Genomic DNA, 21,678 nt, shown 5'->3' with positions numbered 1-21,678 from the left:
GGCGATTGATCAAGAATTTGCTCATTCGTATTATCCGAATTATTCAATGGAAGTTCTCTATTTGTACTTGAAATGACGATTTTAGACGAAGTGTAATGGAAATTAATCCAAACGACTTTCAGCGGAATTTGGCGTACTGCCGATCGATGTGTATTCGAAATAAAGACTTTATTAATATCTTAGCTGCATTCACTTAATCTTGAATAGACAAGGAATTGCCTATGTACCCCGAAACGAGGATCAAGCCAACCGTAGTTCGTATTACAAAGGAAAGATGAATGGAGTTCGGATTCCCGAAAACACCTAGTTAGGGTCGTGACGACGACTTAGCAGTAATAACGCTTCAAGTGGGTTGCGTTCCACGAGTTTTTGATCCGTTCTCCGGCCATGGTTACGAGTTCGTAGATGCCTGGGCGAACTGCCCTGGATACGAGGTATGGACCCACCCACCGAGCGCCGAGTTTACCGGCGTTGACTTCTTTGGTGTTTTCGAAAACTTCCCGTAGAACCAGATCGTCTTCGTTGAAACGCCGCTGACGAACAGTCTTGTTATAATACCGAGCCGCTGCATCTTGGTAGTGCTGCACTCGGACTAGAGCTTGATCGCGCAGTTCGTCGGCAAGATCGTTGTGGTCAATCAGCATCCTATTGTTAAGTTCGGGATTGTCGACTATCATGGTACGTCGGAGTGTCGGGACTCCTGCCTCGGCTGGGGCGAATGCCTCGAGACCGTACGCGAGGGAAAAAGGGGATTGTTCCGTACTCTGCCGTGTGGTTGTTCGATAGGACCACAATATGCCATCAAGGTGGTCTGCCCATGCCCCCTTCCTTCGACCGAGTCTCTTTTTTAGTCCGTCAACGATCAACTTATTAGTGGCCTCAGCTTGTCCATTTCCTTGCGGGTATCGGGGAGTCGAAGTGCTGAGGCGGATTTGCCACTTCGTCAGGAAACGTCCGGTGATCATCAAGGTGAATTGTGTGCCGTTATCGGTGACAATCTCGTATGGAAGTCCGTGCCGACATATGATGTTCTTCCATATGAAATTGGTTACGTCCAAGGATTGGATCCTTGTGAAGGACTCTGCTTCGACCCATTTGGTGAAGAAATCGGTCAGCACCAGGACGTATTTCTTGGATTTTGACGCCGACAGAGGACCTATAACGTCCATGGCCCAGCGCATGAAAGGATATGGAGCTGTCACGGTATTCAGCAGTTCGGGCGGGACGTGCCGCATTGGTCTGTGGCGTTGACAGGCCTCGCACTTTGTCGCGAACGCTTCGCATTCGGCCATCATGGTCGGCCAATAGTGTCCATCCTTTTTATTTTGAGGGCGAGTGCGCGTCCTCCAGAATGGTTACCACCCTCGCCTTCATGCACCTCCATCATGATTCGTTCGGCGTCATCCTGAGTGACGCAAGTAAGGAACACTCCTGACGCGCTTCGGCGAAATAATTCTCCGTCCAAGAGGATGTATCTGGCACTTTGGGCCTTTAAGTGTCGAGCTACCCATCGGTCTGGTGGAACGACGCCTTTGGAGATATAGAGTTTGATCTCAATTTGCCAGTCGTCCGGAGGCTTTGTGACGTCCGTCAGGTCCTCTACTGGCTCGTTGACCTCCATCAGAACTGAATCGTCGTTGATTACAGCTATCTAATTGTCGGGGTCGATGCTAGGAGCGTTGATGCATTCGATCGGGATGGTGCGCCGCAAATCAGAGTCGGAGCGGTTTGCCAAGGCTGTGAGGGCGTCGGCTGATGCATTTTCATTCTGTGGGATCTTCGTCAGAGAAAAACATGTGAATTCCACGGACAATGTTCGAACCAACTGCCGATACGCCCCCATTTGCTTATTTTTGGCGTCGAACTCTCCGCTGAATTGGCTGACTACGAGTTGGGAGTCACAGAAGACTTGCAAATGTGTCACTCCGAGTCCTCGTGCTAACCGAAGCCCCGCAAGGATGGCCTCGTACTCTGTTTCGTTATTGGACGCTCTAAAGTTGAGCTTTAATGCTTGCTCGAGAACTTCACCGGTGGGGGACCGGAGAATGATTCCCACTCCGGATCCTTCATTCGTCGATGAACCATCGACGAACATTGTCCAATGCTCTTCCTTAGGAGTGTGCTCATCGAGGTCAGGAGATAGCTCGGTGATGAAGTCGGCCAGGACTTGCGACTTCAAGCTTGGACGAGAGCGGTATTCGATGTCATACTCACTTAGCTCGACTGCCCATTTCGCCATGCGTCCGGATTGGAGGGGGCTATGGAGGACAGTTCGGAGTGGCTGATCGGTAAACACGACGACGGAATGTGACTGGAAATAGGGTCGAAGCTTCCGTGTGGCGATGATTACTGCAAGTGCGAGTTTCTCCAGCGTGGGGTATCGTGACTCCGCGTCGTTGAGTGCTTTACTCGTGTAGAAAATAGGTTTTTGATCCCCGCGGTCGTCTCGAACTAACACGACGCTAACAGCCGAACTGGAGACCGAGACGTAGAGGTACAGTGTTTCGCCGTCTTTTGGTTTGACTAAATAGGGTGGCAAGTCAAGTACTCCTTCAATTGCCGGAACGCGATCTCGCATTCCTCGTCCCAGTGAAAATCCTTATTTCCGCGGAGGAGATGGTAGAAAGGGAGACATTTATCTGTTGATCGAGCAATGAAGCGATTTAAAGCTGCGATGCGGCCGGTCAGGCGTTGCACTTCTCGCTTGTTGGTCGGCGACGGCAGTCCCAATATGGCTTTGATTTGTTTAGGGTTTGCTTCTATCCCCCGTTCAGTGACAATATATCCCAATAATTCTCCTGAAGTAACTCCGAATGTACACTTCGTTGGATTCAGTTTCATCTGGAAATGATCCAAGATGTCGAAACATTCGGTGAGATGCTCGACGTGCTGCTCTCCGATCAAAGATTTGACCAGCATATCGTCAATGTAGACTTCCATTGTTCTTCCAAGCAAACTAGCGAACAGCCGTTGGTAGGTTGCTCCAGCGTTCTTCAGTCCAAACGGCATTACCTTATAACAATAGGTCCCCCTATCTGTAATGAATGCCGTTTTTTCGCGGTTAGTCGAACTTATGGCGATCTAGTTGTAACCTGAGAAGGCATCCATGAACGAGAGCAGTTGGTTTCCGGCTGTGGCTTCAACGAGACGGTCTATGTGTGGCAAAGGAAAGCTATCCTTGGAGCATGCTTTTTTGAGATCGGTGAAATCCACGCATACTCTCCATTTATCGTTCTTCTTTTTGACCACGACTGGATTGGCCAGCCAGTCAGGGTACTGGACCTCCATTATCTGGTCAGCTTTGAGCAGCCGCTCGACCTCATCCTGAACTTTTTTGGCCCGATCTGGACCCAGGCGTCGTCGTTTCTGCCTTATTGGTTTGAATGGGGGATCGACGTTGAGCTTGTGGCAGATAACATCGGGGTCTATTCCGATCATGTCCTCCGTTGACCAGGCAAATGTGGAAGACCGAGATTGCAGGAAAGCGATCAGCTTTGTCTTTATGTGGTCTTCCAGTTCGGCACCGTTGCCAACAGATCGTGAGGGGTCGGAAGGATCAATGTTCACCTGTAAGATTTGACACTCCGGAGACTTAAGGCAATCTCTCTCTGGCTTGTGGAAACCGGTAAAATGGTCCCCACTCTGTAATTGCTACGCGTCCTCAGTCTTCCTCTGCTTCTTCTCGATAACAGAGCAAGTTCGGGCTACCCTCTGGTCACCATAAAGTGTGCAAATTCCTGTGGTGGTTAGAAACTTGAGGCAGAGGTGATAGGTCGATGGTACGGCCTGCATCGCGTATATCCACGGTACCCCCAAAATGACGTTGTAGACTGGAGGCGCGTTGATGACTGCGAACTTAGACTTCCGGGACAATCCGCCGGCTCGTACTTGCAGCTTTACGTCGCCCATTGAAAGTTTGGCAACCTTGTCATAGCCCGTCAATGTTCGAGAATCGGGTTTCAGATGTTCTGGTGTGACACCCATTTTTTCTAGCGTTTGCCAGCATATTACGTTGACGGTACTGCCCGTGTCGACCAAAACTCGTTCAACGTCGAAATCGCCCATGGAGACTTCGATGACCAAAGGATCCGAATGGGGGTGTTGGATTCCCTTGGCGTCTTCCGATGTAAACGATATGGGGTCCGAACAGAGTGGAGGTTCGCTCGGGGCTGCCTGAAGGCTGCAAATTTGACGCGCCCTCTTCTTTAGTGCGCGGACGGAGTTGGCGCAGTCTTCTGGTGGGCCAAGTATCATGGTTATTCGTCCTCGGAGAGGAGAATTGGCCCACTCGGGATTCTGCCCTCTCTGCCGCTTGGATGGACCAGGCAGCTCGTCTGCCTGGGGCATCTCCTCTTGATGGTTCGCTAGCACTTGGTTGGCCGGCTGTTGAACTCCGTTGGCCGGACCGTGGTAGCCTCGTCCTCCTCCTGCGCCACGGCCACCGTTAGATCGTCCACCGCGCCATCCCCCTTGGCGACCTCTGCCTCCATGGATGCTTTTCGGCTGAAAAGTGGCTTCGATTTCGCCGGAAAGATACTTTCCGTACAGAAAATTTTTTAGATAGACGCATTCGTGCGTGGAGTGGCCGACGATCATATGGAAATCGCAGTACAACTCCTTTGGGTCGGATGGCTGTTTGTTTTGGTCCTCCACTTCGGAAATCGTGTGAACGACACCCTTTTTTTTGTCTTGGGGGTCGTTATGCTTGCGAGGTTCGTGGTGCTCGTCTCGGCTTTTAGCCTTAGGGGGTGCGACGGTTGCCCGATCGTCTTTGCAGCTAATTGGGCGTCTCTGTCTTCGTCGAGCGCAAATCTCGACGCTCGATGTAGCGCGTCATCGAGGTCCTTGGGCTCCCGTATGTTGAGATCCTTTTGTAATGGCAATCCGGGAATCAAACCCTTTCTGAAGGCTGCCATTGCGGCATCCTCTGGGACAGTGACGCGCGTCAGCTTTTCCTTGAATCTGCCTAGGAAACTGCCGATGGATTCGTCGGGTTCCTGGGTCATCTCCCAGAGGTCCGAGCTTGTCACGCCTCGTTCGATGAGAATTCGATAATGCTTAAGAAAAGCCGTAGACAACTGGTCAAAGTTATTGATTGAATTTTGTTCGAGCCTTGTGAACCACACCAAGGCAGGACCGGAGAGGCTATCGACGAATAGCTGGCAACACCCAACATCCCTCTGTTCTTCGGTGAATCGTGCCTTTGTCATGGTTGCCATGAAGGACGTCATGAACTGGACGGAGTCTTTGTCACCCAGATAGGTTGGGAGTTTCAGCTTGACGTTTGGAATGGCGGCCTGCAAGATCCGTTGAGAAAAAGGGAATTGCCGAGTCACTTCGAGAATCCTGTTGATTTCTGGAGCCGTGTTGATAGCCCGATGAAGAAGCGTGTTCATACCGCTGATCTGCGTCTTGATTTCTTCGATTTCGAGGCAAGATCCCGCGGGCGACCGGGGCGGCCGAACTCTCGTGCACACGTGAGTTTGGGTTTGTTGGTCGAATACTCGACGTTGTCTGAGGGGGAGGATTCCTCCGCTCGTACTGTAAGTCCGAAAAATTGAGACGACGAGTGAGACTGTCTGTGTCGAGTATGGGTGACTGTCCGGCAGAGATTTGTGATGGGGTTGTCTGAGTCACGACAGCATCGACTCTGCGGTTAGTGTCGAAGATCATCTAGTAGATCTCTTTCGTCATGGTGCCGAACAGGACCTTGAAATCTTCCATGGAGACGACTTGTGGATTTTGGACCGCTGGCGTGGTGCGAACAGGGGGTTCCTGTTTTGTGCGCGGAGCCGCTGCTCCGTGGCGCGTGCATCTTCCTTGTCCGGGGGTTGTTCATCGGAGAGCTCTGTATCGCGATTGATTGTCTCCTCGCGAGTTCGTCCTGCTTCCTGGCTGGTCTCCCCTTCAGATCTGACCTCAACTGGGAGTTTGGAAGAGACATCGGTTAGGTTCGTCGACTCGTTGACGGGGCGGCGAACGTACACGGCGGTAACCGGCCTAGTTGATACGTCGTTCTGTGTTGCAGCGTTGTCTTGAGCAGGGGCGATGCGTGTGACATCGGGCGTGCTGGAGGTGGTACGGTTCGCGCCGGTGACTTCGGTGATGAGTGAAGACATTATCGTAGATTTTTCAGAGAACTTTTTCAGATGAGATTTTCTCAGAGAGTAACTTTTAGAGACGATTTGCGTCCCCACAGACGGCGCCAATTGTAGAAACTGTATTTCCACAATGAATTTGTTTATAGGAAAAAACAAATTCAGTAAAGTAAACTCTCTAGAAAACCGATCTAAACTTTGATATTAGAGAAAAAGAGAACTGATCTTGAAGAATTAGGGTTTCTATTGCTAAGAACAAGAAGAGAACTGAGTAATTGTATTCAATAATAGATGTCTTACAATGGAGAAGTCTCTCCCTCTTTATACATATTCGTAGATCGCATAATCTATTAACTTTCCTTATTGGACGAACTGAAATAAGGAAAGTTACTTTATCTCTTAGATCGGCCGCCGGGCGAAGTGGAAGTCGGTTCTTCACCCTCGAGGTTGGGCTTCCTCTATCCGAATTGGGCTTAAATGGCCTAATTGAGTATTTAATCGGATTCCCAATTAAATAACCAAATTGTCTTTCTAGTTTAGTTCGGTATGTCGGGGGTGCTAAATCCCGCACTAACAGACGGTTGTTAGTTTATGTATTTTTGTTATGACTGGTTAGAAAAACAGAGTACTTATGTGATCACGAGTGTTATGCTTCCACTGCAGGTATCTATGAAGCTTGTATATGTTTCGATCAGCTCTTGTGTTTGGAGACGTATCTTTCCATTTGCCATGAAAGCTTGAGTATTGAAAGGTTCACGGATTCTTAGGTAAGCATAGCCCATTTCTTTAAAACTTACAATTTATATATATTTGGGTTGAAACCTAGTTTAAATAGGCGCAAAAGGTCTTCGGATCGTAGTACGTCTTTTAGACATGATACTTAGCAGAAAGTTATAAGTATCAACACAATTTACACCGTTATTAGAAAAATACTTGCTAGAACTAGATAGTGGTGACTATAGGAAATAATTTTTATCTTGAATTTGAATTTACGCAAGAACTTCAATGATATAATATATATGATTCAATTATGTTCTAATGTCACCACTACTTAGTCCGTCCATCACGTTTGTCATATATTTTTTCTTGCAAAAGAAGCTCCAACTGCATTGAAGTTGATGAGCAAAACAATGAATATAATATGTAAAATTGCTAAACCTAGCAAACAACCAATGACATAAGTCTATTGAATTCACCTTTCATGTTACTTGTTCCATCGTAATTTTGTCCTCTTACATTTGTCATATTAATTAACTCATATTTGACAAACAAACCATCAATAACAAATTTCAGAGATAATGAAAATGTTTTTTTTTCATAAATAATCTTTGAAAGCTGTTATTGATGTTTTTTATTCAAAACATGGGTTAACTTGACAAATGTAAGAGAACAATGTTATGATGGAGCAATATGAATGGTGAATTGAATAAGATTAGATCTTTTGCTAGAGAAAGTAGTTTTGCATAAATATAATGTCCTTATTTTTTGCTCATGAACTTTAGTTGGTCGTATTTGCAGGCGTTAAAAAAAACATTTTGATATTGATAATCTTTTTTACATGATTTTTACATTGTTAAATGTGGTTAGACATTTTTGCAAGAGAAATGATAATATTCGAGAAAAATTTTGGAAAAAAATGCATGGCATATTTAGTTGTTGTGATATTAGCATTGGAACATGATTGACTCAAAAGCTTGGAAATACTTGTTGAAATTCTCATCATAAAATGTTATTGCATTTGATCGAGTTGTTTATCGATGACTTTTCAGGAAAGAAAAGGATCAAATATTTTGAATGTCATGTCACTGGTTTAATTAAGTGAGAATTACATTAGCTCCGAGATGATGGACATTTCTCATTGAAGTGATCAAGACGGAAGAAAACTTTGTTGATTAAAAAAAAAAGCTAAGAAATATAACCAATACATCGAGTATGCATCATTATTACGTTAAATGGAGCTATTATGATAATATATGCGAAGATAAACGATTCAAGAATTTGAATATATTGAGCATATTTTACAGATGCTTTTAATCGGATAGCTACATCGCAGAAAATAAGGTGAACGAACTCATGTCACTTTCGTACCTTCATGGATTGCTCTTACTTTCTGTGCATCAACGTGCGACTTTCCCGTACTACTAGAGTTTGTGGCTTGGCTCATACATGGAACTGTAACGAATTGAGTATACTACATGAAACTGAAAGATATGTTCAATGGTCCTATTTGGTGGATGAATTCAAAATATTTTGGTTGAAGTAGGTTATTAGGCCCATTTGTTTATTGGCTTCTGTAAACTTTTCTGTTATAAACAAATTCGATGATGTTTTTGAATTGTTAAAATTTGAACCTAAACACGAAAAGAGAGTCCATTCAAAAATGCAGGTGCATAGAGTTATCACAAACTATGTCAGACGAGTTAAAAAAGCCTAACCACACTAGACTGCGTCTGATATATAAGAACTTTGATGAAGCCTACTCAAGCTTAATAATAAGCTCATGAAGATGAGATGTAGGAAGAAAAGGAATGGGAATCTCATGAATCACTCAAAATGACAAAAGCAGACAAGGAACTCGCGGAGATATATACCTGTGGCCAGACAGATATATAACTCTCAGAGATGATCTTCCCAACACAAGTTCATGATCGATCAATACAAAACATAACAGCCAACATTTTACGGTGGTTTAGCCGAGACCTCAAGATGAAGTGATTTTAGCTGATGTGCAACTGACAAAAGCTATAGAGCAGAGCAGTTAAACGAGTTGTAGAAACAAGTTAGGTTGCCTCGGTAGAAATCTGAGAAAAGAAAGATAAAGAAATTAACCACCACAAAGAGGGTGGCCGCAATTTAAACGTAGATGCCATATATTCTCACAAGGAACCAGTGAATTCGATTAAGTCCCAAACTCTTTGATCCAATCTGTTGCACTACACTCAAAACAGAGAAACGCTAAAGAAGTGGTTCTTCTATTAAAGATCAAATGCCTAAAAGAACAACTCTGTATCAAAAATACCAACAAAGTGAATGAGTGTATCACAAACAAGTTGCTCCTATTGATCATCATGAATATTGCGAATTGCAGCAGTGATCTTCTTACAATCAAACTCCATAGTCTTCATCCAATTCTCAACATCTCCAATCTCCTATCAAAATCGAACCAACACAGACCTATCATTGAACCAAAAAAAAAAACAAACCAAGAAGACGAAATAGAGATGATGAGAAAACCTTGACGGCGCTATTAACGGCGTGAGTCGCAGCAAGCCACTGATCCGTCTGTTTCCCGAATCGCGCCACCGTAACCGCCAGATTCCTAATCTCAGACTCAATCCGTTTCTCGTTCACGAAACACTCCTCAACTCCTCCGTTCACCGCCTTCACTAATAGATCCGCCGTTCTCGCCGCGTGTCTGATCGCTTCCTTCCTCGATCTCTCTGTTTTTTTTTTTTCCAATTTGTGAATCTCACTTTTCTAATTCTCTCGAATTTTGATTCGGAATGAGTTCGGTTTTTACGTACCGGTTTTTTCCCGGAGATGTAACGACGATCTACGATTGTCATCGATTAGCTGTAGGAGACTCGATTCCAGTGTTCCGGACTCTTCTTCCGTTTTCTCCTTCTCCGAAAACGGTAGCACGCGCCCACGCGCCGGCGTATTCATCTCTCTCTCTCTCTTTCTCCGGTGAATTGGTTCGGTGACAATTAATTTATGCTTCGACTATTTCGTGTCGTATCATACACAACAGTTACTTGTTGCACTACGCGCCGTTTAGGTCTCGTAGAAACGGCACGTATTTCGTTCTAAACCAACACGGTTTTTTTTTTTAACGTCTTAAAAATATTACCAATGAGATTACAGTTACAATCATATACAACCCAGAGATTTAATTGAACAGTGAACCGCTGACCGAACAAAAACAAAAAAAATTACAATACCTTAAAGTATGAAAAGCTAGGAACATACCAAATCAAAACCAACGAATCGGACCGGATTGACCCACTCGTATATTCGAAATTGTCGTGATGAAATGATGTTATAAAGAAAGCAATTTAATTGAACGACTCTTTAATTTGTTATGAAGAGAAGACATTGGTCGCCGTGTGGTGTTTGCTGCATCCATTAATAGATCCTTGAGAAGTGGACATACGACTGTGCGTGTATTACCAATACCCTTCTTCAAAATACGAGCTTAGAGTTCATAAAATTGCTTATTAAAATGCATTTCTTCGCATGTATGCTGTTAGACCATAGACCATGAAAATTTAATTAACCCACGAAGAATGTCATTTAAAAAAAATTTGTTTGTTGTTTCACAAAAAATATCATTTTACATTTTTAATATATTTTTTATACTAAATTTTTTAATTTTATCTTTAATCTCACACTAATTAAACCACAAACAACCATGTGGCATATATATATATATATAATTCAATGTTTTATTCATTTGTGTGAAATATGTCAAAATGACATTGTTTGTGAAATAGAGAGAGTGTCTGTAATACTCTATCTGTCTCATAAAAATTGATATATTGGGATATCTTTTTGTCCCACAAAGATTGATGTTTTGTAAACTTCAAGAAGTAATCATTGAAAATATTTAACATTTTGAATTGTTATTGGTTTAAAATTAAATAATATCTCTTTAGTCAAAGAAAAAAATACATTTAAACTCAATAATCATTGTTTTTTTAAAATGTGTAGAAGTTTCTAAATAGCAATCATTATGAGACAGAGAGTAATTAAATGTTCTTGAAAAGATAATTTTCGCTCCATTGAGAAATTATTTCAGTTTAGTTTTACAATATAGAATCATAATTTGATCATTTTGATCAAAAACAAAAAAAAGAAGAATTACAATTTGATCATTTTAAATCTAGTACTCAAATAGACAAAGAAGATTATAGAGGTTTAACCGAAGAGTTATATTGTAACAAGCAAATAAATTTCTAAATGTTTCATTTTAACATAGAAAACATTAATTATATATATATAGAGAGAGAGAGAAATTCCTTTAAATACCACTAAAAAGGTTTTTTTCCAAAAATACCATAAAAGATTTTTTTCCAAAATTACCACAAACACTAAAAATTCATTTTTAAGGATGTAGAATTTTTTTTTTAGGTTTGGGTTGACACATTTAGTTGTAGGGTATAGTTTTTAGGGGTAGGGTTTAATATTTATAATTTAGGAATTAGTTTTTAGTATTAGAACTTTAATTCAATTATATGGTATTTTTGGAAAAAAAACTAAATTGTGGTATTTTTGGAATAAAAACCTATTTTAGTGGTATTTATGACAATTGCCCATATATGTATATAATTTTTTTATTTAAATGAAAACAAATCTACTTACACTGTGATAGATATATTATACTTCTAAATATGGGAAAAAATACAAAACAATTTTTTTAAAAAATATTCTCCGTGAACACATTGTGTATGTTAACAAGCAAAACATGATCTGTAGCATGGCTGGAGATAAGAAAACATTAATGTTATGATTAAGAGCTTGTGTGTGGGACATTGTGTAATCAAGAAATCAGATAATACTAGTAGTACTATATTACTATGAATGTAATTGCGTCATGTGATAACTCTGGAACTCTGTTAGGGATATTAATAGATTCTGTTCGGCTATGAGTAATAATTAATTGATATCAATTAATCCCTTTAATTAACTAAACCACATTGAATTCGTATAAATTAATTAGTAGTGTATATGGGAATGCTCGTTGCTAAATTTATATAGTAGTCAACGCCTCCATTTAATGTTAAATCTGAGTTAACTAAATAATTTAATTAGCTCATAACTTAATTACTTCCCTCTTCAATAGTTTCAATTTCAACTCTCTTAAAAACAAAAAAAGTTCTATTACGTCTTTCCAAAACTGTTGATTCTTGATTTTTTCTATTTTTTATTTTTATTAATTTATATATGCGTCAACTGGATTTTCCTTCAATTAAGAAGTATAGTATAAAAACGACATTTTTTTTTTTTGCATGCTTTGTGTTAAATAAAATTAAGAAAATTCATCTAACATAGAGGAAACGAACCCATGTAAGCAATCTTACACATAGCGTGAAAGCAAATCATATCCCGTGTCAAAAATATAAAGCAAGAACATTCAATCAATGATATGTATTGGTTAAGATAATAGTATCAAAAATGTAAATTTCAACCAAATAATGGTTTGTACATTTGCTCTATGTTACACATATCAAACTAATGTCAGGCATATGTTGACAAATAATGGTTTGTACTAATATGTTCAAACTATATGAAATAGTTAATTAGAAGGAAAAGAAATAAAGAATATATATGATCATATCATATGACATATAAAAAGGTTTAGCGTCTGATTTAAGAATTAAGAACAAAATAGAATATAATTTTTTTATAAAAAAAGAATTAAGAACCACATAATTCTGTTTTAATCAAAGTAATGAACATTATTATCACTGGACAGAGAATTGCTGTATCCAGCCGCCGAAGAAGGAGGAGGATTATACATAGAATTGGTGGCTGATGAGTTGGAAGACGAAGAGGACGACACCACCATCGACGGAGACGGCAAAGAACCCGGTGGTGTAGGTGGTGGAGCTGGCTGAGAGGACAGCAACCTTGGTGGTCGTGGAGGAGGAGGAGGTGGAGGTGGTGGTGAGAGGAGAATCGCCGAGGCGAGAGCATGATGATCACAGCTCACTGAAGATGTTGTTGTATTGTTGTTGAAGTTGTTGTTGTTGTTGTTTTGGAGGGAATTGATGGTGGTGGCTTCTCGGTATTTGTAGCGGAGGATGTCCGTACGGACGGTGGTGAGTTCGGTCTGAAGAGACTGAATGTGGTGTTGAAGAGCTGAGATTGCTCCCATGCAGCCGTAGATTGGATCTCTGAGTCTGAGGTTTGCTTCGTACACTAAACTGTTCGCTGCGTCTCCTCTCTGGCTCTCTCCCACTTCCTGCAACACTTTTAGTCCCTGATTAAATTACATGCATGTGCATATTATACACCTCTATTCTAATTATACAAGCTAGTGCTAAAGCTTTTAAAAGTATTTAGCAATATACCAAAATGTAAAAAAATCCGTAATCAATGTGTAAATAATATTAAGTAATAGTAGCATGGTGTTTTGCAGCAACTGACCGACACAAAAAAAAAGTTTAGAGAAAAATGTGAGACTATATATCGTATAATTGCATATATATCAATAGTATGTGCATCTAAGGATAATGACTTATCTACCTATGCTAATTAGGTAAACCACCTGGACTATATATAACAAACTTTTCAATAGATTTGGGAAGAGCCAAACAAAAAAATGGTAGATCCGTTCAACTATATCAAATATGTATATCGATCGATAGAGTAATCAAGAATTAAGAAACCTTAATTAATGTAGAAATTAATATATGTAAGTAGTACGTACCAGAAGCATCTTAGAAACGTTACTAGCTCCAAAGACTTTATGAACAGCGGCGAACTTGTGAGGCTCGTGGGGCGAGAAGTAAGGTGAGAAAGGACACTCCTCCGCGCAACGACGGCGAAGGAGCTTACAAGCGGCGCATGGGGTCACGGTGTTCAACGTTGTCCCCGGAGGCACCGCCGCCACGTGTCTCCTGATCCCCATCACGGCATGATGATCCGTCGTGGTTGCGTAGGTTGGATCTTTCTTTATCTTTTTCACGATCTCGTAGTACTCTCCAAATTCTTCCCTGTTGTTTTCCATTCATTTCACCACAACCACGCGCCAAGTTGATTGATCAACCAAAAGATCATTAAAACAATTTGTGTAAATATATATGTTGATTTAATTTTTTACCTGTCTCTGGACATTCACTTAATTATAAGGTTTGTTTTCTAGAGAGCATCAATGGAGGAAGAGAAGAAAGGAAGAAGAAGAAGAAGAAGAAGAAGAAGAAGAGGATACAATGCAAGCAATAGAGCTTCTTTAAAAAGGGAGAGTCATTAAGGATTTAGGGTGTATTAAATGATCTTTCTTTATTTAAAATGGAAAGACTATAGAATGATCTATACTTAATTATATATTGTCTAGACTATCTATATATACAAAAACTTGCCTTGCCCTTGTACGTTAAGATATTAATTATCAATGTTCGAGATTTGGAAAAAAGATTATCTACTCTAATATTTATCTATCATCAATAAGTAATCAAATACTGAAATTTTTTTTTTGGCCGACGTCCATAATAAAATAACTTGGATTTTAGTGATTTAAGTTGAGAATCTGACCATAAGATATATAAACACATTTCTAAATAAGATCAAGACCCAACGATCAAGACAATTCATCATAAAATATATAACCTTTAGGGTAGGTGGTTAAAGAAAGTTAGTTGAAGAAAGAAAAATATGGACGCAGTTGTACCAATCCTTGTACTTGGGCTCGACTCAATAGTCAACACTACATATTGAGGTAGCACTAGGTTTCTACAATCCGGATGAACCGTACCAAATTGATCAGATTCAGTCCGTATCTCGATTAAACAATCCAAATCGTACCAAGATGGTCAGATTCAACTCAATATACAGTCAAAAACAAACTCTTTTAAAAAGACTAAATTTTGGTGTTAAAGATCATACTCATTTTGTATTTTTAAGAATTACGCTAAGATAATGGGAGAACCCGAACCTTTTCATTGTTATTTTTCTTTGGTCAACCTCTTCACGTGTTTGTTGCTACTTCATGTGCGATTATGTCAAACTGTTAAAAGAAAAAAAAATCTAAAACGAAAGAAAAGGGTTACAAAAAAGAAGAAAGAAATGCAAAATATTGGACATGTGACTACATGTGAAGGATGTTTCCATCTAAAAACCCAAAATTAAATGCTTAAACATTTTCTAGTGTAAGATCATTGAGCGTAATTACAAAATTATTTGTTCGTGTTTATCATTTTTTTTTGTTCACTCGTGTCAAGTACTCTCACGTCTTAGCATAATAAACATATTAACATGCATACCTCACAACACAAATATAAAAAGTCAACAACCAACATCGATCGAGAACATGTGGATACTGCCGATCTCATCAATTACACACTCTCCGATAATCGGAATACGATTTTTTCTTTCTCAAAGTGTAAATGTATTCATACATGTGATGTATCATGTGGTCATAGTATTAGTGTACACTAGTTTAAACTGTTGTATATAGTCTTTGTAAACTTATACACAAGTATAAAATAGTGTAGATAGAGTCGGTTGTTTGTTTTGGTTTTCTAGCTTTGTGTAACCAAAACTAGTATATCTTCTATGGGAAGTGGGAACCAAAACTTGAGGTGAATCTTAATCTGAGTTACGCAATAATGGAGAGTTAGAGACTTAAAAACAGGTTTTCTCTTAATCAACAACATTGATTATGCGATTTAGAAAGTGCCAGCATAGAGAGACACACATGTTCATAACTATGTATAGACTAAATAAGTGAAATTGTTACTAAACAATAGTGAGTTTGGAACTCATAAACCTTTTAAAAATGAGATACTCAATATTCAAAAGGATTGAAATCTTTTATTATATATAAAAGAAAGCTACAAGAAAGTTGATTTTTACTATTTGCACACAAGGCACAACTAAGATATTGTGTATTATTTCTACAACTCTATGAAATTAGGAGACATAGTTAAATCTATTAACTCAGAAACTCTTCGTCTCTTCATGGACGACCCAGCTCTACAGCTCGGTGATGGAGTCATCAGATCGATCACCTCAACATCAACCTCAGTGGTCGTCGAGGCGATAAGGTTCTTTCTTCTCCAACAATCTTTCTCCATAGATTCAGTGGATCCTACAGTTCCATGTGATACTTCATCTTCAACAATCTCAACTAAACCAAAACCAGTGAAATTTGCTAATCTGTCAACAAATACAGTCTCGGGTTCTTTCTCCATAACTTCAACGGATCCTACAGTGCTATGTGATACTTCATCTTCAAGAATCTCTTCTTCTAATGAGCCAAAACCACTGAAATTTGCTAATCTGTCATCATCGAATACAGTTACGGGTTCTTTCGCTTTCTCAAAATGCCGCTCATGAAGCTCCTTCTCATTCTCGCCCGGATACAAGTCATCAGATGAGCTTGTACCTGAATTCCCAGGCTGGCTTTGGTTACTATCATCATCCTCATTAACCTCAGGACTCTCATCATCTTCGGGTTGAGAACTGTTGTCTAGCTTTGTGAAATACGGAAGATCATCCATACCACAAACTTGGACTTTCATGTGTAGAGGCAAACTTGGAGAAAGACCACCATGGTGAGCATACTTTGATGAGAAATAATTAACTGTCAGGTTTAAACTGGTCACCAAAAGACAACAGAGAGATGGTTATGTCAAAAATCCGACAAGTAAATAGATAGCATCATGGCAATAACAACAACAAAACTCCCTAACCTGTTCCAAGCTGGAAGATTAAGCATTGTGTATACAAGCTTAATCTTGCCTGCAATCCCAGAGAAGGATTTGAAAGCAGCAGCAGCTTCTCTCACTGCCACTGATTCTCTCGGATGCTGCCAAGCCCATTCAAACTGCAAACAAGGTTTCCACATCAGCTTTACTAAAACATAACCTATTACTTATCATTATCTCTTCAACTAAGCCTATAAAACCCAATTCAAATTGATAATTTAAAGAGATAAACATAAACGAGAGGCCATAAGTGAAGTAAAAGCAACATCTTTTGCCAAGATTGGTGAAAAAATTATCTAAAGATTGAAGCTTTGATCTTGAAGGGAGTTAAAAAAAAAAAAGAAGAACCTGAAGGGCAGAGACGTTAGTGGGGAAGCCATAGATACAAAGAACCATTTCCCAGGGACGTTTCCTCTTTGTTCTCCAAGCACCACTAGTAATCTCTCCATTGTGCTGTCTTATTCTCCGTTTCGGGTTTACCGTAAACCTGCATACACCAGATTATTGTAACATCCGAGTACTAATTCGATTCGATTCACAATCAAACCAATTCGATTCAACAAGACTCAATCATCAGTGATCTAAATCGATTACTATCATAACCGAACAGAATCTTTCAATTTCAGTGGTACGGATCATCAAAATCGAATTGGGGAAGGAAAAAAAAAAACGAAACCCAGAGATTGAGAGAAAGAAGTGTAAGTACCCGATATAGGTTTGACCCTTGTGACGAGGGCTAAGAGAGGTCAAGAGGTAGCAGGCGAAGAAGCCTTTCCCTTCTTTGCCGGTGACTCCCTCCTCACCGACGGGATCTAGGGTTTTCCGATTTCCCCTTTTCTCTCTCATCTCTCTCTCTCTCTCTCGCTTCGCTTCAATTCGACCGTTGGACTAAGGCGACACTTTAAAATCCGTTATCTCGTGAAGTATGATAATGGGCTTTTTGGTTAAAGCCCAATAGTTATACGATATGGCTTAATTTGAAAACTACGATCTATCTCTTGCATCGTTTATTTGCATTGAATCCTTAAAACCCATCAGGTTCAAAATAAAATTGATACTAATTAGTAATTACGGATTAATTACTATGTTTATATCATTACCCATAACTTAAATTTTTTTATTTAATAATTGTTACCTATATTAAGTAATCACTTAAAAAAACATGAAATATATACTAATACTACATTATTTTACATCATTCATGAAATATGATGTTGCACTATTCCTCCCCATCCAATACCGATGGGATGAGGAGTTACTTGCCCAGAAATTTGAGGGCCAACCAAAAAAAATTAAAGGATACATGGGTAGCTTTGTATGGCAGGTCTATTATATTGTAAATTTCAATTCTTTTGCTTTATTATTATTTCTTCTCTCTAACATTTAAACTTATGATTGTGCCTACGGTGAATTATGAGCAATTACATAGTGACTAACCAAAATAGAACGATAAAATGTGTAATTTATTGTTTTACTTGGAATTCACATAATGGTTATAAACTATAAGATATTTATTGTGAATTTTAATATAGATATTATTTTAAAAGACGTATTTAACTTCATCAACCACATTTTTTCTTTATCTACTGTCCTAATTTACACCAAACAACCTATTTTGCCACATTTGTGGTTCTCTTCGTGCCTAAAAACCAAAAGGTGGGCATAAATTGTACTTTGAGATATTCAATGATCATATGAGATCAAATTAAATAATTAGTGTTTTTAAAAAATAAAACAAAATCGGCCAAACAAATGATGAAATGAATAAGAAAGGCTGGTGCTTATGATGATGCTTTAATAATGATAATGATTCCTTAACCTTCACTCCTTTTGAGTTATAAATTCCTAATCAAGTGGACAATAATAGCTTCTTTTTTTCCCATAAAAAACAATATGCATATTGTTAAAGTTTTTGCAAGGTATTGTATGTACATACCTTTTCATCACTGGACTTGGAACTCCATATTCAATCATTTCAAATGTTCAATAATAGATTACACAATATTAAATTGAAGAAGCCATATCACACAAGCAATAATCCAAAATTGATAATAAAGTCCTATTAAATTTTGCCCTCCAATACTATGTGAATAAAATTAGAAATCCAAATTAGACATAGAGAAGAATATTTTCTACATAATACAAAAGAGTAAGTATCTACAAATGCAGTTCTATACTTTGTTGTACTGGTACATAGTGAATACATACATTTTCTCAGAAAAAGCACAAAATAGATACTTAAAATTTAGTACAGTATTTAAATACATACGTGATTTTTTTTTTTTTTTTTCTGCCGTAATGATTCTAAAAACGTAACAAGAACGCAAATCAACCCGGCCAAATCCAACAACAGCAATTAGGCGTTTTAAAATCTCAAAAGAACGGCGTTTTTTTTTGTTTTTAAATAGCTGCGTTTGGCGGCGTCTGATCGCAAACGCGAATAAGTCGAGCCCTGAGTTTATCATTCCACAACTCCTTGTAACAATCAGCATCACCACCTCTCCGCCGCGCCTCCACAACCACAAGCAAATCATTCAACCGCGAAACACAAATCCCAATAACAAATTTCCCATTCTGCCCTTCCATCTCAAACCCACACTCTTCATCCCCTTTCTTCTTCATCCTCAGCTTCTCCTCCTTCGCGAACACCTCAACCTCCTCCGCCAACATCTCCGGCGTCTTCTCCGATAAAAACCTCTCCGACTCCCCAATCGAATCACCGCCGCTGCTACTACAACCGTCGAACAACCCCGACAGATCTAACCCCGACGAGTACGAAATCAAATCAAACGCGTTTAAACTCTTCACACCTTCCAATTCAATCTTCCGATCTTTCTCGATCTCGTCGTGGAACTTGATCTGTTTCAGTCCTCCTTTAACAAACCAAGGATCAACCAAAATCTCATCGATGGTGATCCTCTTCTCCGGATTGATCTCGAGAAGACGAGAAACGAATCGTTTCAGATCCGGCGACATCCATCGAGGACAACGATACTCACCTTTGTAAATCTTCTTATACATATTCATCAGATTTGGATCGTTGAACGGTAAAAAACCGGCGGCGAGAACGAACAAGATGATTCCACAGGACCATACATCGACTTTAGCACCTTCGTAACCTTTCTTTGATAAAATCTCCGGCGCCACGTACGCCGGAGTACCACACAACGTGTGTAACAACCCGTCGGGTCTGATCTGATCTGTTAAAGCGCTGAGACCGAAATCGGAAACTTTTAAATTTCCGTTTTCATCGATCAAGAGATTCTCCGGTTTGAGATCGCGGTGGTAAACACCGCGAGCGTGGCAGTAACCAACGGCTGAGATTAGCTGTTGGAAATACCTACGGCTTAGATCTTCTCCGAGACGTCCGTGTTTGGAGATTTTGTTGAAAAGCTCTCCTCCTTTGACAAACTCCATCACGAAGAAGACCTTCCCCTTCGTCGCCATTACTTCGTGGAGCCTAACGATGTTAGGATGAGATAGTCTCCTCATGATCGAGATCTCTCGTTTGATGTTGTTGGCTAATGCTGGATTCGTTAAGAGCTTTTTCTTGTTGAGGATTTTCACAGCCACGCTTTGTCCTGTTCGACGGTCTCGTGCGTGGAAGACTTTGGCGAAGGCGCCGCATCCTAGAAGCTTTCCGAGCTCGTATTTTCCGAATAATGCGGCGGAGGCTTTGTTGTCGCCGCTGCCTAGGACGATCTCGATCTCTGGCATGGTTTTAGAAGCCAGAGAAAATGATGTTCGCTTGGAGAGTTTTTGAATACGCGTAATTGAAATGTGATCACGTATGCTAAAAAGTCTTTCTTCTTGGAGAAGTTTGTTTACTTTTTATGGAATAAGAACTATAAAAGGAAGTGGTTAGGTATTTAAATGGGGCTGGATTGAGGTTTAACGATGAGGATTAAGATGCCTAAAACAGAGTCTAACCGAATCTCTCTTTTATCTTTTTGTTATTTTTTCCTAAATGGATAATTTTTTTGAAAGAATATTATATCAATGAGAGAGTTACAGCTTGGTTCTCATTTACGAAAATATATACTGTACATTTTTATATGTATTTTACGAAGAAGCCAAACTTAAAACGTTTTATAAACCCAAACTTAAATTAACCTCATTCAGATGACCCTAAGCAACAATATTGCAACTTAACCGGATCATCTTCAATAGCGTTACTTGATCCACAACAATTATATCATCTTGATCTTTCATTTGCAAATGAAACTTAGTTTAAACCCACTAAATTTACGAAAACCAAGGTTAAGTTAATTTCATCCCAAATCATTCTGAACAGCAATGTTGATATCATTAAGATCATTCTAAATAGCAACATTCGACCTCATTCATACAATTTTGGTCCTCGTTTTCGAAATAATATTTTCATTTTTGTGCAACCGACCCAAAAAAATAAAAGTCAGTTTTTAAAACCCAAATTTTATATGTGAAGGTTTACTATACAGTCTATACACACATCTACTACTATACGTGATCCCATGTCTCACTTTCAGTAGAAAACATTGCAAGATAAATTGTCCCATGAAGCAAAATGTAACTTATAATTTAATTGCACAAATAATATTAACGCTACATAATAATTCAAAAAAATATATAAGTCAACTGTTAAAAATCTTTTTTTTTTAATATTTATTTATCTAATTTCTTGAATCATGCAAATAGAATGGTAATTTATTTTATTTTTTTGGATCAAAAAGGGTAAAAAAAAAAAAACTAATTATTTTCGTTCTATAAACTTTTTTGTACAATCGATCTACAGTCAACACCCAGTTGCATTTATCATGCGTATAAACAAATGCGGCCAATCCCACAAATTATTACTCTCTCAATTATTGTGTTGTCGATAGTTTCTACTTCATTTCCTCTATACCAACGCGGCAACACGTGATCTTATCACCAAACACTCTCGTAACTTGTTTCGTACTTTTTAGTTTTTACATCTAGAACAATTCAGAATCTTGTATATTGTGCTAGAAATATGCACATCGATATTTCGAAAAAGAAGCGTGTCTCATCTCATGTGGTTTTCATTCAATTTTTAGGTCGTGAGTCTCGTGAAGATAGCGACTTGGTTGGTAAAAAATTTAGTTTATACAAATCATGTTCCACGAGACTGTGGCAGGTGTCCTAATGGT

The 21,678-nt window shown here is 39.4% G+C and overlaps 4 protein-coding genes across 7 annotated transcripts; all 4 read right to left on the bottom strand.

Moving 5' to 3' along the window:
• Positions 8,613 to 9,816, bottom strand: LOC104749856 (biogenesis of lysosome-related organelles complex 1 subunit 1). 3 transcript variants are annotated; one of them, XR_761491.2, is made up of 5 exons: positions 9,623 to 9,816; positions 9,333 to 9,538; positions 9,118 to 9,247; positions 8,979 to 9,031; positions 8,613 to 8,899 (listed from the first exon to the last, which is right to left on the bottom strand). XR_761491.2 is itself a non-coding variant. In XM_019238155.1 (4 exons), the coding sequence occupies exons 1-3, from the start codon at positions 9,762 to 9,764 to the stop codon at positions 9,155 to 9,157; spliced, it is 441 nt and encodes a 146-aa protein (XP_019093700.1). In that variant the 5' UTR covers positions 9,765 to 9,816; the 3' UTR covers positions 8,972 to 9,031; positions 9,118 to 9,154. The 3 variants fall into 3 exon arrangements, 2 of the variants coding, with proteins under 2 accessions (XP_019093700.1, XP_010469870.1); XM_019238155.1 differs by lacking the exon at positions 8,613 to 8,899 and having other exon boundaries at positions 8,972 to 9,031; XM_010471568.2 differs by lacking the exon at positions 8,613 to 8,899 and having other exon boundaries at positions 8,972 to 9,247.
• On the bottom strand, positions 12,475 to 14,115 carry LOC104749855 (LOB domain-containing protein 13-like). Of its 2 annotated transcripts, XM_010471566.2 has the most exons (3): positions 13,924 to 14,115; positions 13,531 to 13,816; positions 12,475 to 13,062 (listed from the first exon to the last, which is right to left on the bottom strand). In XM_010471566.2, the coding sequence occupies exons 1-3, from the start codon at positions 13,935 to 13,937 to the stop codon at positions 12,538 to 12,540; spliced, it is 825 nt and encodes a 274-aa protein (XP_010469868.1). In that variant the 5' UTR covers positions 13,938 to 14,115; the 3' UTR covers positions 12,475 to 12,537. The 2 variants fall into 2 exon arrangements, with proteins under 2 accessions (XP_010469868.1, XP_010469869.1); XM_010471567.2 differs by having other exon boundaries at positions 13,531 to 14,115.
• On the bottom strand, positions 15,654 to 17,408 carry LOC104749854. The gene is made up of 4 exons (XM_010471565.2): positions 17,235 to 17,408; positions 16,877 to 17,015; positions 16,514 to 16,647; positions 15,654 to 16,418 (listed from the first exon to the last, which is right to left on the bottom strand). The coding sequence occupies exons 1-4, from the start codon at positions 17,372 to 17,374 to the stop codon at positions 15,716 to 15,718; spliced, it is 1,116 nt and encodes a 371-aa protein (XP_010469867.1). The 5' UTR covers positions 17,375 to 17,408; the 3' UTR covers positions 15,654 to 15,715.
• On the bottom strand, positions 18,616 to 20,483 carry LOC104749853 (CBL-interacting serine/threonine-protein kinase 11-like). Its single transcript, XM_010471564.2, has one exon. It carries the CDS (start codon positions 20,243 to 20,245, stop codon positions 18,929 to 18,931), a length of 1,317 nt encoding a protein of 438 aa, XP_010469866.1. The 5' UTR covers positions 20,246 to 20,483; the 3' UTR covers positions 18,616 to 18,928.

Source organism: Camelina sativa, chromosome 16, assembly GCF_000633955.1.
Source record: "Camelina sativa cultivar DH55 chromosome 16, Cs, whole genome shotgun sequence".
NCBI classification, from domain to species: Eukaryota; Viridiplantae; Streptophyta; class Magnoliopsida; order Brassicales; family Brassicaceae; genus Camelina; species Camelina sativa.
The sequence above is the reverse complement of the archived record's forward strand: the minus strand, read 5'-3'. Positions and strand labels throughout refer to the sequence as shown.

Excerpts from the sequence above, each read along its gene's own strand:
- LOC104749856 (XM_010471568.2), bottom strand. The coding sequence starts at position 9,764 with ATGAATACGCCGGCGCGTGGGCGCGTGCTACCGTTTTCGGAGAAGGAG. Across the intron at positions 9,539-9,622 it reads ACATCTCCGGGAAAAAACCG|AGAGATCGAGGAAGGAAGCG; the intron begins GTACGTAAAAAC and ends AAAAAAAAACAG. Across the intron at positions 9,248-9,332 it reads CCGTTAATAGCGCCGTCAAG|GAGATTGGAGATGTTGAGAA; the intron begins GTTTTCTCATCA and ends CGATTTTGATAG.
- LOC104749855 (XM_010471567.2), bottom strand. The coding sequence starts at position 13,830 with ATGGAAAACAACAGGGAAGAATTTGGAGAGTACTACGAGATCGTGAAA. Across the intron at positions 13,063-13,530 it reads ACGTTTCTAAGATGCTTCTG|GAAGTGGGAGAGAGCCAGAG; the intron begins GTACGTACTACT and ends AAAGTGTTGCAG.
- LOC104749854 (XM_010471565.2), bottom strand. The coding sequence starts at position 17,374 with ATGAGAGAGAAAAGGGGAAATCGGAAAACCCTAGATCCCGTCGGTGAG. Across the intron at positions 16,648-16,876 it reads CTAACGTCTCTGCCCTTCAG|TTTGAATGGGCTTGGCAGCA; the intron begins GTTCTTCTTTTT and ends CCTTGTTTGCAG. Across the intron at positions 16,419-16,513 it reads AATCTTCCAGCTTGGAACAG|TTTAAACCTGACAGTTAATT; the intron begins GTTAGGGAGTTT and ends TTTGGTGACCAG.
- LOC104749853 (XM_010471564.2), bottom strand. The coding sequence starts at position 20,245 with ATGCCAGAGATCGAGATCGTCCTAGGCAGCGGCGACAACAAAGCCTCC.